Source organism: Mya arenaria, chromosome 13, assembly GCF_026914265.1.
Source record: "Mya arenaria isolate MELC-2E11 chromosome 13, ASM2691426v1".
Classification (NCBI taxonomy): Eukaryota; Metazoa; Mollusca; class Bivalvia; order Myida; family Myidae; genus Mya; species Mya arenaria.
Window position 1 is genome coordinate 44370981 of NC_069134.1, and position 20937 is coordinate 44391917.

General features: G+C 35.8%; 1 protein-coding gene across 6 annotated transcripts; it reads right to left on the bottom strand.

The window, feature by feature from the left end:
- Positions 1–329: 329 nt before the first annotated feature.
- Positions 330–20916, bottom strand: LOC128214787 (FGGY carbohydrate kinase domain-containing protein-like). Of its 6 annotated transcripts, none has more exons than XM_052921430.1 (16): positions 20868–20916; positions 20033–20225; positions 19627–19744; positions 19056–19207; positions 15267–15355; positions 13810–13925; positions 12539–12667; positions 12091–12182; positions 11647–11754; positions 9979–10040; positions 9083–9239; positions 8840–8914; positions 6954–7074; positions 6259–6353; positions 4289–4350; positions 330–2986 (listed from the first exon to the last, which is right to left on the bottom strand). In XM_052921430.1, exons 2-16 carry the CDS (start codon positions 20213–20215, stop codon positions 2896–2898), a joined length of 1650 nt encoding a protein of 549 aa, XP_052777390.1. In that variant the 5' UTR covers positions 20216–20225; positions 20868–20916; the 3' UTR covers positions 330–2895. The 6 variants fall into 6 exon arrangements, 5 of the variants coding, with proteins under 5 accessions (XP_052777390.1, XP_052777389.1, XP_052777391.1 ...); XM_052921429.1 differs by having other exon boundaries at positions 20650–20911; XM_052921431.1 differs by lacking the exon at positions 6954–7074 and having other exon boundaries at positions 9088–9239; positions 20650–20911.
- Between the last annotated feature and the right edge of the window lie 21 nt (positions 20917–20937).

A 20937-nucleotide genomic window follows, 5' to 3' on the forward strand; every position in this document is an offset into this window, starting at 1 on the left:
ATTCAGTGTGCGGAGTAGCAGTAACTGAAGTAATGTGGTTCAATGTGTATTGTAACCAAGTTTGGTAACGATTGGATTAAAATGTGATAGTAAGCGAGAGACTAAGTGAATTTGGTCAAATGTTGACAATTCAAAGGCCTTTTCTCCAGAGTGAATAGTAATACTATTAATATAATCTGGCTGGTGATAAAACTTGTTCGATTGACTATGTCCTTAAACATTATAATATGTCATCTTACGCTGGCGACGTTGTCTCACCAATATAGAAATATGGCTTCGTCAATAAACTAATGGTAATACATTACCAATTTATCAGATAATCATGTAACTCTCGTTTTTATACTGTTTATTGACTGAAATGTACGTGTATATATTATATTATATAACAACAATTAGTAACAAAAAGGTTCTATACAGTACTAGGGTTTTTTCCATTACATTATACATCGACAACAAGACAAAGCTGAGATAAAACAGTTTAATGACTAGAATTGTTGCAATGCCACGAAACCTGGTTGAAATAATAAGTTTTGAGAATTGTTCCCAAACAGAAGTTTTGTGTCCCAGTATAACATGACTATTGTATTGTTACGTGCAGCAGCTAGCTCAGTCTTTTAATGCATTAAGCTTTATAAATAATTTGCCTGGAGACTGGTAATTGCCCAATGATTGATTCTAATGATAAATAAAGAATGAAAAGCTGCATGTACATGTTATCACAAAAGGAATAAAATTGAATGAGATTTATTGGGTGGACAGCTTTCCTAGTTCTCAGCTTTCTGACTATTTTAGTAGCTGGTCTTGTTCTCAGCTTTCTGGCTATTTCAATAGCTGGTCTTGAAAATGGTTCTGGTATACTTTTTTGACTCGGGAACCAGAGTTTTCACCGTGGCTACTCTTGTACTAGGTCTGCTAGATAGTTTAATATGCATGTCAATGATCTGGAGTTGATGATGGTGTCAACTACATGTACCCTCTTCTGCTAATGCTAGGTTTTTACAATATCGTACAAGTTTTATACAAGGCACTTTTAACCAAGTCTACTCAGGTGCATGTACCAGGTCTGCAAGCTAGTACAATATAAGTGCAACTACAGTGATTACTTTGTTTTCGACGTTCAGCTGTTGAAATCAGAGTCAGGAGTGAGAATTTGCTTCATGTACGCATCTTTTAATCTCGGCGTACACCAGAAATGGGATCAACTACATTGAGAAAAACACATTTTTTTCCCATTTAAATGAATGACGCAAAGGGAGATCCATTATAAAACTTGCATAATGTCCGAAAGTCAGTTCTTTGTATGACATCATGCTACTCATTAAATAAAAGTTATCGTCTTAAACACACCCATTCTTAAATAATATCTTTTTCAAAATTGCAATCAAAAGTAGAAGTTGTCAAGGTTAAAAATAACTAAATTCGGCAACCACAAAAGAGTTCTATCAAAACCAATTTTGTCAGAGTATTAAAGGCATCAGTTCCTATAACCTTCATATAACCAGTTTTCTATTTTCAGCATAAGCAATCTTTACCTCAATAACCAATAGTACATCTCTACATCAGCTTACTTCACAGCAAATTTCTTCACCATACATGTATGTTATTCCGAACTTAAGTCATTGAGCAGAAACCAGTTTTTGACCATGACCCCACGAATTAAAAATGCGATCCCATGGTATATAAGCATATAACTGCATGCCAAGTTTTATCACTATGCATAACAAGAATTATTGAGCATAACAGTGACCTTGACCCAACATACCCAAAATGCAATCCCAAGGTAAGTCTCCATATTAATTTATTTACATGTCCAGTTTCATCACTATGTCACTCCTAACTAAAGTTATTAAGTGAAAGCCTTTATTTTATTTCAAAAGTAACAGTGACCTTGACCTTCATTCCAAAGTACATCTCCCCCTGAACTTGTTACATACTATGGTTCATCACGATTTGTCACTCATAATGATAGTTTTTGAGTGAAAAACGCTTTTCTATATTTAGTTATACATGTAGTAACCTTGACCCCACATGCAATCCTGAGGTTCGTTTCCACATCAACTTGCTTCATGTCACGTTTTATCACAATTAATCACTCCTGACTGTAGTTATTGAGTGGAAACTGTTTTTGTTTTCTTTTTTTAGATACAGCCGCCTTGACCCCACATAGCCTTAATGCAATCCCAAGGAATGCTCCCATGTGAGCTTGATACATGCCAAGTTTCATCACTTCACATCAATACCAAGTCAACACATCACTCCTAACTAAAGTTATTGAGCTGAAACCGTTTTTTTATATATTTTTAGAAAAGGTGAACCCTAAATGCAATCCCAAGGTATGTCTCCACATAAGCCTACTTCATACCAAGATTCATCACTATATTTTAGTCCTAATCGTCAGATAACACCATTATGACCCCACCCAGATGCATGCCTGCCCAATTACTTCCTAATGCCAATAACCCACTTTTCTTTAAAAATGTTGATAAAAAAATATGTAACAATAATGCCAATAACATACCATTTGCTGGTAGCAAAAATATCTAAATCAAACATGTATTCATTTATCTATTTTTTTAAACAAAACAAATTTAATTTGATATGTCAAGAAGATGCATTATTGTGTTAAAATGTGCAACAGTAAAAATGTTTAATTCCTCCAGTACAAAAAAAACAATGCTTAAATTTCATTAAAAAGAGAATTCAAATGAAATTAAATCTGTGGTAGAATCGGTATTAATTTATTGATAGCAGAATACTGAATAGTGTACATAGATAAACATATTGGTTCTAAAAATGTCTTTTCATACAAAGTAACATTTTCAGCTAGTATGCTACATCAATATAAATGACATATATATATAGCACACTAAAGATAAAAGCAGCTTTGATATACAGTTATTGCACCTTTCCGCCAGCCATAATACTCTTGTATTTTCTCTGGTCCTGATACATCTGTAGAAATACCGTAAATTTACGGTCGTAGAATCTAAAACAAAAACAATGATAATTGCTGTAGCTGGGAAGTCTGTTAATTCACTCACTTAGGCAAACACAGGTTATCACTCTAAAACTAGTTCTGTTGAGACATATTTATTTTGTAAAGTGGTAAATATGAGCAATAGATCCAAGACAAGAACACCAAGGAACAAGCTCCAAAACTCATCCAGTGTTTTATCTCAGTTGAATTAGGGGTATAGATCTACCCCACAATTATTAAATCCTGAGTAATGGGTTTTCCTAAACAAAGTCATGTGCAATGCTGTATGGACTTTTATTGATTTAAGGCCAAGGTAAGAAAATATCAAGACTTTTCAGACCAGCAACGAGAAAAAAATCAACAATAATTATAGCCAAATGATTAAGCCTGGCTATAAATGATCATTTTGTTATTTGTAGCATGTAGACACATTACCATGTGATCATTTTGTTATTCGTAGCATGTTGACACATTACCATGTGATCATTTTGTTATTCGTAGCATGTAGACACATAACCATTTGATCATTTTGTTATTCGTAGCATGTAGACACATTACCATGTGATCATTTTGTTATTCGTAGCATGTAGACACATTACCATTTGATCATTTTGTTCTTCGTAGCATGTAGACACATTACCATGTGATCATTTTGTTATTTGTAGCATGTAGACACATTACCATGTGACCATTTTGTTATTCGTAGCATGTAGACACATTACCATGTGATCATTTTGTTATTCGTAGCATGTAGACACATTACCATGTGATCATTTTGTTATTCGTAGCATGTAGACACATTACCATTTGATCATTTTGTTCTTCGTAGCATGTAGACACATTACCATGTGATCATTTTGTTATTTGTAGCATGTAGACACATTACCATGTGATCATTTTGTTATTTGTAGCATGTAGACACATTACCATGTGATCATTTTGTTATTCGTAGCATGTAGACACATTACCATGTGATCATTTTGTTATTCGTAGCATGTTGACACATTACCATGTGACCATTTTGTTATTCGTAGCATGTAGACACATTACCATGTGACCATTTTGTTATTCGTAGCATGTAGACACATTACCATGTGATCATTTCAAACATTTTTGAGTTAAGGTCAAGGTTAAAGTTTTTGCAAGCAAAACCCAAACACTCAATTGAACAAATTCTAAGAAGATCCTTTCATATGTTTTAACTGAGTACATGCTTATATTGTTTACACATGTAAATACATGTACATGTAGGTATGCAATACTTTAGGATCATTTCAACAAAGTTTACGGTAATACATTACAAGTACATACTCTTTAACTGTGAGATCTGGCTGTGTTATTTCAGCAGGACCACTCATGTGTTCCATACACTCCTGAAATCATTCAAATTCACAGAAATATATATGCCAACACTTAGTGAGTGGCAATTTTGCTAGATTTTAAAGATAGGTAAAGTCAAAAACCCATGAAATAAAAGCAAAATCTGAAGGGGTTCGCATTAGACGGATCAGTGTTTAAATTTTAACATTCATAAATAGCACCCACATGTTATAAAATGGTTAAGAAGTTGTCAGGGTTTCCTAATCAAGTAGGAAATTTTTGTAGCAAATTTAAATCCATGGAGTGTTTACACAAAACTGGGACAGCCCTGTAACATGAATTTATTTCTAGCTCAAACTACAGATGCATCAGCTCAGGGTGTTTTGAGTAACTTTGCTATGGAGTATGGGCAGAATAGATGTCTGGAATTTCCAAGTACAAAATGTATGCCAAGAATTAAATGCATGTATGCAAGACATAACTAATGTGAAATCTGGTCGATACATATATACCCTAATCTTACACAATTTGTAAATGTTTTTAAAACACTGTTCAGACTAATGCAGGCCCCTTTCACACCATCAACGAAACAAGAGCTGCCACAGAGACCATTACATGAATGCCGCTTTTAAGTTTAACGATTGCAAATTTAGTGAAACATGTATGGATCACGGTAAAATTAGAATACATGCAAAACCTTTACCAGAACTCCTAAGAATTGCAATAACTTAATAAACTAAATAGGTTGAATAGCTGGAAACACATTTCTAAACTTTAAATTCAATACTCTATGTTTTGGCTGAGATAATGACTTAATAAAGGTGCTTACATGCATTTACTTTAACCAAGGTGTGACACAAACGCCGACACTAGGGTGAGTAGTATAGCTCTCCTCATTCTTCGAATAGCCAGGCTAAAAATTATCCATTATTATAATATAATGTTAAGGGAAAAGAATCATGACTTTTGGTTAAATGACAGAGTACAGTAAAACCCCTCTATTCAGACCACCTATGGGACTTTGAGAAAATAGTCTTTATAGCGGGGTGGTCTCATTACTGAGTTTGTGCTGATTAGGTTAGTGAATTGTCAAGTGATGGAATTCATAAGATTTCTACATGTACATGTACATGTAATACTGGATATAGTAATATGGGGCTATAGTGAAAAGAAAAAGAAAGAGAAAATAAATAAAAAGTTATGTCATTCATTAATTTACATCATATTTTTCAAAGAATAACATGTATTAAAACAACATGTTTCAGTGTCCTGTAATTATATTTTTACATTAACTCTCCCGGAAAATCCGATCAAAAGCATTAAGTCAATCAAAAACCCATCAATTATCAAACCCTTCTGTGTTTTTCACTCTAATCTTGACCTCTATCGTTAAGCGCCTACTTGTTGTGGATGGTGATTATCCCTGAACCTGTTCTAAACTTCTTTGTATTGCATGTCAATGAGGTGTGAACACAAACATGTATTGTACCTATCAACAAATTGCCTGCGACTCATTAACGGATCAATTTAACATGTGAACTGAATTAAGTGGTCGTATTACTGAATAATGGGGTGCCCGTTTTTTTGGGGTAACGACCTGAATTATAGAGGAAAAAAGATTGGGTCTGAAAAAAATCTGTCTTATTAGCAGGATGGTCATGAAAACGGGGTGGTCGCATATAGGGTTTTTACTGTATATTGAAACTGATATTTTCCCCCATTTTTCTTTTGTTGAATGACAGTCACCTGCTCATTTGCTGCATGTTTATGCAGAAAGTTTTAATATACTAGTAGCTTCTATTTGGATTGAAAATTAATCACATTTTCAGTTTTAACTTTTTACAATGTTCAATGACCTCAAATAGAAATGGAGCAATACTAGACTTATTTAGCCATTTTTCTAACAATAAAAACTCATGTCACTTTATTGTTGCATTAAATTTGTCAGTACTCCCAGCTACCTGTATGGAGGAGTGTAGTCCTGCAGCAGATGCAGCAAGTATGGCAGACCCCAGCAGCACAGATTCCTTTTCATCCGGTACTACCACTGGCAACCCTAGGGAGGCAGTTATTAGAATATTGTACACTAACACTTGACTTCTGCAAATGAATGTGTCATCAGTTGGCAGTACGCTTAATTTTCTAATAAAGACCTTGACATTTGATGTTAAAATCAATAGCAGTGATATACTGACCATGACCAGTGTGTATACCAAGTTTGAAGACTCTACAACAAGTCATTCAGAAACACAAGTGTGATGTGGACGATGAGAGACAAAGTAATCCCTAAGTGTAATTGCCATGACTCAGGCAAGACAAAAAGTGTGTGATCAAATTGAAGATATTAAATGTCCATGGTACCATTATGGACGGGTGCTGTTTTATGCCAATTCTTCAGCCTCACATGTGCATATTGTATAGGGATTGTTTTCTTTACCTTGCAAGGTGAGCTGCTCACAACATTTTCACAAACAAATCTATATGTTATTTTGTGAAAACCAGGTCAATCAATGACCATGTGATGTCCCAGGATATTAACTGACGCAAAAGCTAAGGGAACAACTCTATCTTCAACAGAAATTTAACAAACTAAAGTACACATATTCGAAAGGAAAATAGGATTTACCAGAAATCATTTACAATTTAGAATACAAACCAGTAACATCTGCATGTGTCTGTATATACAGCATATTTTTCCGCAAGCCTCCACAGACATAGATGATGTCAGGTGTATGACCAGATGCTTGCATTTCACTAAGAATGTGACGAGTCCCACACTGAAATACATTACTTCAGTTTACTTTACTCAAGTTAATCAAGCATAAATTTGGAAATACAAAGCATTTTTTGAGAGAACTTCAAACTTGTGATACTCCCACATGCATTTTGTAATCATATGGAATAAAAAAATTAACAAACATTAATAAAATAGGTGTGAGACCACTGACAGTGTAACTGGAGTGAAAACTCAATGTACAAACCTGGCAGTGACTAAATCAATTTTGGCATTCAGATACTTGAGGCATTGGTCTCTTAATATGAGCATTAGCCTTGACAAATACCTTGTTAATCGCAACATATCACATGAGATTTCCAAGTTGAATAACTATACATCATTTTTGTATTTGAAGTTACAGCACCCGTGGCCATGGATTCAGCATATTTATATGAAATCCAAAGAAACATCTCAGGTAAGTTTGATTACTTTAAAATATTCCTAACTACAACACCTGCGCAAAAAGGACTTTCATTTTTTAGTAACACTGACCTTCGCAATGACCTCACCAACAAAAATGCAATCCAAAGGAACATAATGGAAAACGTTTTTCTATTTTGAGTAACAGTGACCTTGACTTTGATCAAATCAACCCCAAATGCAATTCCAGCGTATGTCCTTACATGAACTTGTTACACACAAAGTATCATAAATACAGTGAAACTGCGTTCCCTCAAACAAGCGGTCGTTCGAGAACCGGCGTTCCCTCGAGGTCAGAGCTTGGTCCCGAACTTTTTTCCTTCTATTTTCATATTAAATATACCCACGCTGCATCAAAACCTAATAATGTCGAGCAGTCGAGCAATATCGTGCACAAAACCTTATGGCTCACTCGAGGACATAATTTCACACTTTTTCCCGAACAAAGTGTTCCAAAATAAACAAACAATTGCTAGGTGTTAAAATGTTTGCAAGTTGTAAAAATTGCAATGACAGTTGAAAGGCAATTTGATAAGGTGTGAAAAACCGTTTTTCACTGTTAACGCATGACCGATATTAGTTGATATGGGCATTTGAGATGATAATTATGAGAAGTTTACGACGAGAAGTTAACGCTTTAGATGTGGTCAGAAGGTTCTTTGAATTCACTGCCGATGCTGACCATGATCTTCAGACGCTCTGTACGCTGTCACGTCACATTACGATTGAACAGTTTCACGAAACCGACAAGATGCACCAATCAACAATCCTTGATTTTGCGAAACTTAAATCTGACTAATGCTACAATATGTACTGTCATTCAAATGTTGCTTGTTACGAAAATGTGCTTTTTTGTTAAAATAAACATTTCTATTTATTCATTTATTGTTTTTTCTTTTGCATTTTACATTAAGTTTACGTCAACTTTTGAACATATTAGCGATTTCCACAACGCAACACATAATCGGTGTCTTAGTAAACAGGCTGTTTGACGACTTCAAACTTAAAATACACTGAAAGATATTTCATATTAAACTGGAAAAATGAAAATCGGGTCGTTCGAAACATTGGTTCCCTCGAGGTTTTGGCTCGGTCCCTGGCGACCTCAAGCGATCGCAGTTTTACTGTAGCTCCTATTTCTTATTTACTTGTTGAACAGAAACCATTTTTTTTTTGCTATAGCAGTGACCTTGACCCTATAAACACCAAATGCAATCCAAAAGAATATGTCAACCCGTACTGACCACATTTCAACAATACACGCTCTAATCAAATCAGGTTTTCATTGGTAATTCAGCTAGAGCCCATGCTGTCTCAACTTCCATCTCAAACATACATGTACTTACAGCCAGTGACTGGACTGTGGCTAGGTACAGTAGGGCCAGACTGACCACATCTGACTGCAGGGTTAGCCCACACAACTATGAACAGATTTGAATGTGATGTTTAATGCAGATCTTACTAACACAAATACTACATATTGACTTAATTAATGAAACAAGAGGGCAACCAAGGCCTTAAGTGCTTTATTTTATTATCAAATGTGAAAATAATCAAGTCTGATATTTGATGTATAAAGATTGTCTGACCATGCCTGTGAGGGTGTGGTCTGCAAGAGGTGAACGGTTGCCATGGAAATCAGGCCACACATGAAGATGTTCTGTGAGAGTGGAGACCTTGGACTGGCTCAGCCTCCCTGCCTCTGCCTTCAATACTTCATACAGGTAGTCACTGATGTGCATGTTTCTGAAGTAAAGAGTAGAAAATGGTTGCCAGGAAAATCAGTCAAAGCAAAGAGATATTCTTTGAGGGTGGAAACGCTGAGCAAGCCCAACCTCCCTGCCTCTATCTTCAACATTTTGCACAGTTAGTCACTGATTTGCAATGTGACTGGAGTAAAGAAAGGTGGACATGTGCCATGAAAATCGGTTGACACATAGAGGTGTTCTGTAAGGGTAGAGAGTGAGTCACTGGACTGGCCCCATCTCCCTGCCTCTACCTTCAATACCTCACACTGATGTGCATTTTCCTGAAGTAAAGAAAAGTGAACAGCTGCCATTGAAATCAGTGCATCTGTGCCATAAGAAACCTAATCATTTAGGGCTCTGATCTGCTTGAGTGACAAGTAGACATTTTTCCACCAAGCATTTTGGCTCACATGGCCTGCATTAAATAAAAGAATATGTTTGAAATAAGTGTATCATCTTTTAATATTACATTTTAAGATAACCATAAAATGAAAACATTTCAATAAATGCTATACGACATTGTAGAATGGTTATATTTCGTGAAAGTTTACTATAAAAAAACAGTTCAAAAACAGTTTTTTAATAGGTGGCATATAGTTAAAAACTATAATGAACCAATATTTGTCAATGTTTTAATCATGGCATAAAAATATATTAAGTCTTGAAAAAAAAACTAAAACAATTTATTACTGAAATAGGGACCTCACAATTGTTCACAATTAACTGTAGTACCTTACTTTTTTTCAGCCTCTGCCAGGGCCTCCTGGTAGGCAGCATGGGTCTCTATCACATAGTCAATCTGGTAAAAGAAGATGAAATATTACCAGTATTTTTCATATTGATATATTAGACCAAAGAATGTTAATTTTTAATCAATGATCATTATGAAGAAATTAATAAATTCCATGCAAGGATGATGCTATTATTTGCTCACAAAATCTATTCCTCTAAATGGTCACAAAATCTGCAAGTGTCAACCTCGGTAATAAGTAAACCATTATTGGCCTAATAAACAAACATAGAATCAAATATATAACTAGATAGTTGTTTTTATAATCAAAAACTGATGTCTCACCCTATAAACATTGTCTCAATATGGTGAACATTTGTTCTTTAAAAACCTTCAAGAGGTTCAAGAGATATAGAGTGGATATGAAATGTAGTCATATGACCTTTGACCTCTTAGTGTGACCTTGAACAAAGCTGGTTGTTACATGTGCTCTGCACATTGTCTCAATATGGTGAACATTTATTACAAGTTATTTCAAAACCCATCAAGCAGTTCAAGAGATATGAAGTGGACACACAATGAAGTCATATGATTTTTATCCCCTAAGTGTGACCTTAAGCTTGAACTGAGTTGGATGTAACATGCGCTCTGCACATGCTCTCAATAAAGTGAACATTTGGGGACAACTTATTTTAACATCCTTTAAGTGGTTCAAGAAATATGGAGCCAACACAAAATGAAGTTTATGACTTTTGACCTCTTAATGTGACCTTGACCTTACACCATGCTGGTTCTAACATGCTCTTTCCACATCGTCACAATATGGTGAACATTTGTGACAAGTTATTTCAAAACCCTTCAAGGGGTTCAAGAAATATGGAGCGACACAAAATGAAGTCATATGACCTTTGACCTCCAAAATTGACCTTGAACTGAGTTGGTTGTAACATGCGCTCTGCACATCATCTCAATATGGTGAACATCGGATACGAAATATGGTGATGTCATATGACCTTCGACCTCCAAGAGTGACCTTGAACTTACACCAAGCTGGTTGTTACATGCACTCTGCTCATTGTCTCAATTTAGTGAACATTTGTGGCAAGTTAATTTAAAATCCTTTAAGTGGTTCAAGAAATATGAAGCCAACATAAAATAAAGTCATATGACCTTTGACCTCTTAATGTGACCTTGACCTTATATCAAGCTGGTTGTAACATGCTCTTTCCACATAGTCACACTATGGTGAACATTTGTGGTGAGTTACTTCAATATAATTCAAGCGGTTCAAGAGATATGGAGTGGACACGAAATATAGTCATATAATAGCATTTGACCTTTGACCTCTAAGTGTGACCATGACCTTGAACAGAGCTAGTTGTTACATGTGCTCTCTAAATGGTCTCAGTATGGCTAACAGTTGTGGTTAGTTATTGCAGCTTTTCAAGAGACACAGTTTATGGCGGACAGACAAATGTAAGAATAGACAACTCAAGCAAAAACAAAATGTCTCTCCATTTATGGGGGAGACATAATAATGTATACATTTTAAAGAACAGACATAAAACTGCTACAGCTATCCTCAAGCACTCTGCCAACCCTCAGCAGACTACATCTTGCTAAACTCACTCATTTTGAATTTAACATTTAGAGGGTAATTAACATGAGATGCTACCAGTTTTCCTGCAGCACTTTGGCCGCCCTCAGCAGACCACATCCCTGGAATAATAGTGGACCAGTTGGGACCCCAGACTCCTGGCACAAATATAGCCTCCTCACTCAGCTAAAATATAACTTAAGGTTACACAAATCAATAATAACATCCCTTTCAACTCATTAATAGAAACTGATTATCAATGAGCAGTGGAGACATATATATCTCTTATTCACACAAACACATTCACGTATTACAATTGTATTGGCAATAACTTCCTAATTACTCTTCATATAAAATATTTTCAGTATGTAAAAGAGTAAATTTCCTAGATGGCCGACTCACCAGGTAAGTTTATAGTTTGCCAACTATCTAATAACTTTCTATCAGTAAAGTTCCCCTTGTCCACACAGTCATACCAACCTGGTTTACAAATTTAAAACTGAAAATTAGAAAACGGTTCACCAGCATGTGACAGGTAGAAGTTCCGGATATCATTGCCAGGCGATGGGTCAGCTGTGGTACATCCTTGCCCTTTGGCTTACAACCCAAACAACCTACAAGTAAGAGAAAAGGTAATTTTTCAATCAAGCAGCCTTATCAAATAGATATATTTATCTAAGGAGCAAAATCTGAGTATAAAATGTTCAATATGCTGAATGAAATCACTAAAGCCTGCCTACTACAGTAATAGGGAAAAGTTTCTAGTATCATTAATTTTCTACCAATCTACATGCATGCACTATTCAAATTATAACACAAAAAGGGTCACAAGTCAAAGAATGAAAGGTTAACTGTTGTATGTGATATTAAAAGTAAAAGCAGGAGTTTTTCCCTTTCACTCTTATTTAAGCAATTGTCAAATACAATATATAATTTTGACAGCTAAATTTTACAAAAACACCAAGCCTACCTATTGTAGCACTATGGGCATCTAAGATGCCAACAGAGACTACAGTGCCCGGCTTCAAGCCCAGTTCTCTTGCTGCTTGACCACATAGCCCGTCCAAGCATGGCCTGCCTTGGGGCTTGACATTTTCACCTGTTTGTTAGACAAGATAGATATTAAGTTAATCTCTATAACCTACCTTGAGGGGTTAAGAGGTGTCCAATATTTAATGCTCTGGGAATCCAGCCCTAGACATCTAAGGTAAAAGACAGACAGTTGAGGGGTTAATTGGTGTCCAGTATTAAGTGCTCTGGGAATCCAGCCCTAGACATCTAAGGTGATAGACAGACAGTTGAGGGGTTAATCGGTGTCCAGTATTAAGTGCTCTGGGAATCCAGCCCTAGACATCTAAGGTAAAAGACAGACAGTTGAGGGGTTAATTGGTGTCCAGTATTAAGTGCTCTGGGAATCCAGCCCTAGACATCTAAGGTGATAGACAGACAGTTGAGGGGTTAATCGGTGTCCAGTATTAAGTGCTCTGGGAATCCAGCCCTAGACATCTAAGGTGATAGACAGACAGTTGAGGGATTAATTGGTGTCCAGTATTAAGTGCTCTGGGAATCCAGCCCTAGACATCTAAGGTGATAGACAGACAGTTGAGGGATTAATTGGTGTCCAGTATTAAGTGCTCTGGGAATCCAGCCCTTGACATCTAAGGTGATAGACAGACAGTTGAGGGATTAATTGGTGTCCAGTATTAAGTGCTCTGGGAATCCAGCCCTAGACATCTAAGGTGATAGACAGACAGTTGAGGGGTTAATCGGTGTCCAGTATTAAGTGCTCTGGGAATCCTGCCCTAGACATCTAAGGTGATAGACAGACAGTTGAGGGGTTAATCGGTGTCCAGTATTAAGTGCTCTGGGAATCCAGCCATAGACATCTAAGGTGATAGGCAGACATTTGAGGGGTTAATCGGTGTCCAGTATTAAGTGCTCTGGGAATCCAGCCCTAGACATCTAAGGTGATAGACAGACAGTTCAGGGGTTAATCTGTGTCCAGTATTAAGTGCTCTGGGAATCCAGCCCTAGACATCTAAGGTGATAGACAGACAGTTGAGGGGTTAATTGGTGTCCAGTATTAAGTGCTCTGGGAATCCAGCCCTAGACATCTAAGGTAATAGGCAGACACCATACACGGATATTTTAACTTACATTGCACATCATTATATCCATTTCTTGTCATCTTTAAATGATTTAGAAAGTTATCATTTTGGATATTTGTTCATGATAGCTTACCAATTTTGCAGAACTTGTTTTCACTGAGTTCCCCTAGACCAATCATCTTGAAGAAATCTGTGTCAAAGCCAGTGTCCTTGGTGTAAGTCCATTTTGCAACTGTAGAACACACAGATCTGAAACATTAAAGTGAATTATTTAATGTGTTGTTGTTTTCATTTGTATGTGAGATAAAAATAATTATTGTTGTTTGGGCATCATATATATTGAAATATAAATGATACATTAACAGAAACCAGAATTACTGGTTTACAGTAAATGCCAAGATACCTCTACTTAGGAAAACTTTGCAAAGCCTAATAGTATATCTGATACCTGAACTATTTGATAGACAAACTGTATTTTACTCTGTACAGTCATTTTAACCTTTTACCCATTCAACTCTAGTCTAAATGCTGAGGATATCAAATCTTCTTCCTAATTATTGAACCTGTAAGAATGCTAACAATTGTTTTTCTGAATCAATCAAGCGGATCAATACAACATTAATATTCATTACCAGAATTAAGGGACTTGGTACATAGTCACTGTAATGGGACTTGTTACACAAAAAGACATTGTCACTGCTATTTTGTTAAAATGTGTACCAAGTTTTATGTGATTACCTTTAATGGTTTCCATGTCATGGCAAGCATGAAAGTTTTTGAAAGACGCCTAGGATCAATGATGCCTTGTCAGAAATGCTTTGAGCCTCTGATGATACCAACATTTGTTTAACATGAACCCAAACTAGTAACTTTGCTTATCATAATGTTTTTTTATGGATGGTGCTGTTTGGAATGTCTTAAAGTACATGATTAATTTTGCCAAAAAAGTATATAAAACAAGAGCTGTCACAGTATGTGACGAATTACTCCGAATGTGGCCTTGACCTTTGTACAATGTTAGTACATAATCAGTAGTGGATCTTGCAAATGTGACATTGCCTTGACGTGTCAAATACTTAAGCCAAGTTAAGCAAAAGGCAAGTGTGTGTAACTGCCCCAAGCTGCATTCATTTATTAAAAGGCAAGTGTGTGTAACTGCCCCAAGCTGCATTCATTTATTAAAAGGCAAGTGTGTGTAACTGCCCCAAGCTGCATTCATTTCATTAAAGGCAATTGTTAAGTGAGTGTATCTGACCCATTTAGACAAATCTCCGGACAGACAAATTCTAGCTGTATTCATTTATTAAGTGGCAAAAACTGTCTCGCTACTGATCTGATCCAGATGAATTCTGCGTGTGCACAAGCGCACTGTGGTTATACACACTTGATATAATATTTATTTCTGTCTGCACAGTATGGAAAGATTGAGGAAGAACACCAAATCCATATTCCTCCTTCAAAACTTTTTTGCATGGAATAACATAAATAATTATGATTGTGGCCTTTAATATATTCTACTATTTAGTACGAAAAGGTAGGTAATTATTAAGGCAGTCTAATCAGATTTTGGCGTCATGTCAATTGACCGACCTGGTAAGACTGCCAGTTGCCCTCCATGTCACAAAGTCACACAGGTCAAAGGCGTGGCCCAACTTCTCCCAGCACTGGGACCTAAGGTGCTGGAATATATAACATTACAGTGTTAACTACTCAAGGATAATTACATTTTAATTTGATAATTTTTCTCTGTATATTTCAACTTGTAGCGAGAGATGATATGTATGAATCATTTTAATTAAAATATAGACATGCATTTCACCAAGTGAGAACCAAAAGTTGTATTTCATAAGTGTAACAAACAGAGTAAGGCAAAAGGACAACTAGAGCTTTGTTGCAACTAGAGCTTTGTTGCAACTAGAGCTTTGTTGCAACTAGACCTTTGTTGCAACTATATAATATAGGTGTTATAAACACAATTCAAGATCATGTGACCATGTGCCGCACCCTGGTCAAGTCAAGCTGTGTTGGGAACGGACTCCCGGATAATAGGGGGTCACCGAGCCCATGTCAAAATGTCTAAAGGGCACTTGCAGTTTGCCATTAACTTGGGGAATGACAGTTCTTTAAATGGCAAAGCAATCTTGTTGAAATGTTGAACATGTACCACATAAAACAAATATAAGCGAAAAATGTGCATTAGTATTAATATAATATTTGAAATTTATAGTGCACTCGTTATAGATATGACAACACAAAAAAATATAAAATATATGTTGTGAATATGCATAGGAATACAATTTTTTTTAGATTTTCCTTAGATTTAAGGTGAGTAGTATTTATTTTATAGTAAATTGGTGCAGCATAAATATTCTATTAACTTATAACATAATTTATTGTGCGCAGCATACATGTAGACTGGCAAGATATTGCGCATTAGATTTATCTGTAGGTATTCATACTTGAATAACCCTCTAAAGTTTCAAATTTGGCAAAAAATGGTTAAATAAATAGCACATAGTCATGTAAAACTAGCAAGCCACTGTAAATCAGCCATCTTGTGTCAAGGAAAATTGCTTACATTACATTTAAATGGTAATTATGCGGAGAGAGTTTTCATGAAAGTCTTTTCTGAGTTATTCAACTTCTGTTCCTGATAGAGTTTGTACTTTTGCACATTCCCTAAATGTTTTTATAGCTGCTTTTCTTGTTTATCTGTCAAATGTAGTCAGAAATACAAGACTGCAGTATTAAGCTTGTCTGCCATATCCTTTGACTATTCGTTGCAAAGAGTTGTTGAGTCTTGCCTGATTCTTGTGATAGGGCTAACTTCACAGAATAAGATGATAGATGTGGCTTGATGGAGGTTACTTGGAGCTTGTACTTTAATTCCAGAAAACATAAAACAGGATGGCAATGTGATAAAAGCTGGCACACATTCACAATGATGCTTATACAATATAAAAACAAACAAAGTCAGTGTCCAGTTATGGCGACAGCATATAGCTACTGTAGGATCAGCCAGGTCTTCCTACCAGGAATGTTGAATCTTGAGAACATTACTGTTTATTTTGCAAATCGAATTAATCCTATTCATATTGAACACTGATTTCACTATGAGCAGGATTCTTCAGACGACAAAGACTTCCTGGCTAAAGAAGTGGTCAATGTGAAGTTGTTTCAGCTGTTGGTGTCTCAGCTGTTGGTGTTTCAGCTGTTGGTGTCTCAGCTGTTGGTATCTCAGCTGTTGGTATCTTAGCTGTTGTTATCTTAGCTGTTGGTATCTCAGCTGTTGGTGGCTCAGCTGTTGGTATCTTAGCTGTTGGTATCTTAGCTGTTGGTATCTCAGCTGTTGGTATCTCAGCTGTTGGTGTCTCAGCTGTTGGTATCTCAGCTGTTGGTATCTCAGCTGTTGGTATCTCAGCTGTTGGTGTCTCAGCTGTTGGTATCTCAGCTGTTGGTATCTCAGCTGTTGGTATCTCAGCTGTTGGTGTCTCAGCTGTTGGTATCTCAGCTGTTGGTGTCTCAGCTGTTGGTATCTCAGCTGTTGGTATCTCAGCTGTTGGTGTCTCAGCTGTTGGTATCTCAGCTGTTGGTATCTCAGCTGTTGGTATCTCAGCTGTTGGTATCTCAGCTGTTGGTATCTCAGCTGTTGGTATCTCAGCTGTTGGTGTCTCAGCTGTTGGTATCTCAGCTGTTGGTGTTTTTGTTGAGTTTGATCCGGTGATCAAAATCACTGTAGAAATTGATTACCCACTGTTCTCCACCATATGCAACCGCACGCCCCTGTTGTGTTGTTTCAGGGAAAGGCCAGTTTATACAGATTGCCATTAGTTTGGGGAAATAGCTGGCACAACTGCAAGTCATTGTGGTAGTTCAGATTTGATTAACAACTCAAATCCAATTAAGATGTTCAAAATGGTTCTTGGTTACTGTCACATTTAAGTTTTAAGTTAATAGTTAAAAAATAAATTCAAAAACTTATTTAACAAGAAACAATCAATAGTCCATGTGATGATCAAGTTATGAACGTAAGTGAATTATTTAAACTATTGCAATAAAAGCAGTTTAATGATATTCTCTTAGTAAAAGAAAAAAGTACAAAGGTATTTTTCAAAGTTTGTCCATGAATAATAAATGAAAATGTGAAGACTATTTAAACAAACTTAAAGAGTAAAACTTACCAATGAAAATCAAGTGATAAACAGATAATGAAGCTTTTAAGAGAGTGTCAATCGAAAATAGAAATTGTCAAAAGGTAAAATTAAAGCAATTAGATTGAGAAGTGTCAAAGAGTCAAGTTAAAGAAATTATAAGATTAAGATCTGAGATAATTTAGGTGATAATTATGATAATAGTTAAAAAAAGAAGTCTTATCAGAAATGTCACAACACTAATGTGCAATTAGAACGACTTACAAAAGTAAATGCAGGAAATCAAATATGGAAGTATATATTATAGAAAAAAAAAGAAGAAACAAATTTTCTACCAAAATTTGTGAAAGAGTGTCACACAGTGACAATTGTATCATTTTTGCTATCAGATTGTAAGTTAATTAGAAGTGCTCACGCAGCTAAATGCAAAAAGAAAATTACAGATTGCAAAATTTGTTTTAATTATAATAAGAAGTGCCTATCAGAAGCAAGCAAACCAAAAGTCAAATTAAAAAATAAACAAAAAGTGCCACAATGTTATGAAACCAGATTTTCAAAGATTGACAGAAGAACTTCAGCTTTCGTTGTTAGATTCAGTTTCAACTGCTTGTATTTTAATTTTCTAGGAACAGTGGCATTGACCCTAAGGGCCCCAAATGCAATACCATGGAAGTCCTCCATTAACTCTTCCTGCAAACCAAGTTTTAACTTTTTAGGTCAACCAAGGGCCATAATTTGTATTTAGGATAATATGAAGTTATGTACAATGTAACCTAATTTTGTGATGGCTGTAAACAACAGTGTGAAGTTATTATCAAGTGAATCGAATGAAAGGTATAGAAGTAATTAGTGAAAATCCTAATTTGACTGTCTTGTCCTAAATCTAATCTAACACAATGTGCCCTAAAACTTTAACCTAAGTTCCCAAGTCAATCAAGGATCATAATTTGTTTTTTGGACGATTTGGCGATATGTAACCTCATTGTGTGATGGTCCTGAACAACTATGTGAAGTATAATTAATTGAACTGAAAAATGGGTATTGGAGTTATAAGTGAAAATGCCAACTTGCCCTAAAAATTAAACCAGATGCCGAAGCAGACGCAAAGACAAGTGGTATAGCCCACTTATTCTTTGAAGCTAAAAACAGGTTCATGTACAAGTTCTCCATAAAACTGAAATAGCTGTGTCCTGGTAATGCAATTCTCATCAAAACTAAAGCACAAAACCTTCTTTAGCCATAACAGTTTAGGTGGCTCCATTTCAAGCGAGATGCCACCACCGTAATACTTGAGGATGTCATGCTTGGTGGCATTGATGAAGTCTGCCTCTTCTCCAGCCCGATGGTCCATCCACATGATGATATCACATTCCTGCTCCCCTAAGAGAAATATTGAGTTTTTTATACTACTGAGAGGGTTTAAGTTTTCAGTTTTATTATGAATCCTTCAGGTCATGAATTTTAAGCCTTGCAAAGTCTTTTCTGGTGATTAAATAATACAAATACAAGTTGTGAATTTAATACCTCGCCAAAATTGCCCAAACTAGGAAATTACTAAAAAGGACCTGGCTAAACTACATTAAAAAATATACCTGTAAAAGCAGGAATTGGAAATTAGCTATACCACACTAGAGCAAAACATATACCTGTAAAAGCAGACTTGGAAATTGACTATGCAAGACTACAGTAAATTATGTACCTGTAAAAGCAGACATGGAAATTGGCCATATGACCTTGAACCTTGTAAGGTTTTTGTTATGAATGAAAAATAATTGTACTACTCCATATCCTGTAATTACCTTTGGGACATACAGAAAGTGGTCTGCCATCTTGGTCTGCTACAACCAGTGAGCAAGTGGCGTCAAAACCGATGCCTTTTACACTTCCTGCATCCACTTTTTGTGTGCCACACACCATCTGCATTGACAAAATTGATCTGTCAATTTGCTGTATTTCTGGGAAATTGCAAAAGTACATTGTATATTTTAGATCACTGAAGAAGCTTCAATCAAAGCCTTTACAAAAGGTATATATATATGTATACATACTTCATATTTAACATAAATGTTGTCAAACTTATGACAGCAAATAATTTGTGCAAAATTACTTTTAAAGCCAAAGCAATATTGCTACCCGCATACTGCAAACACTGCCAAAGCAATTAATACATCTATCAATAATCTGTAATGTTAAAATGCTTCTCACCTTAACGGTATAAACGACAGCCTCCCATATGTTGGTAGATGACTGCTGATAGAAATTTGGTTGTGGATTCCATATCTTGATCTCTTTCGTGGCTGTGGTCAGAACCTTACCAGTAATATCTACAAGAGCTGCTCGCACTGATGCTGTGCCCACGTCCACTCCAATGAAATACTGGGTAGCCATTACTCTTATACTGTATACATAAACACATCAAGTGAAATATGCAAAGTACATCTGATGTATTTTTTAGTTACTCATTTTTTACAAGTCATTTTCCAGAGTTATTCAGCAACTGTTGCCAGAATGTAATAAATGTTTATCGCTTATTCCATATAAATGGACGCCAGAAATTTTTAGTATTGGCAACCTCAGTATACTCAAAACTGATACATTTACTGTTCAACGTTGTGGTGCTACAACGAAACATTCAATATGTCCTTTGAAATAAGGTTCCCTTGCCTTTCCATTATTTACTTCTCAAATGATTTACTTGTAAACATGTATTTCAACTTCAAGAAAAAAAGAGATAAACTATGAAAATGTTAAAGGTAACGCTTTATATGAGGAAATCAAATTTTATTTCTTAATGATACAGCAAGTTTGGTGCATGACAATACCTGAGTTTAACCAAAAGTTGGTTATAAAATTGCCACCTCTCAACAGGTATTTTTCATCAAACCGAAAGTAGGTCAAACAGGGTAGGTAACTGAAACTAGTGAATGGCTGGTACCTAATAAGTATACAAATTAACTAAACTGCAAATAATTCTTTGTTCAATTTCTTTACATATTTTAAAATGACTACTTAAGCAATATTGAAGTATCAAAATAGGTACTTCAGTTTGGTGAAACTATCAAGCAAGAGAAGGGGCCTCTAAGGAAAATTACCCACAAATCTTAACCGGA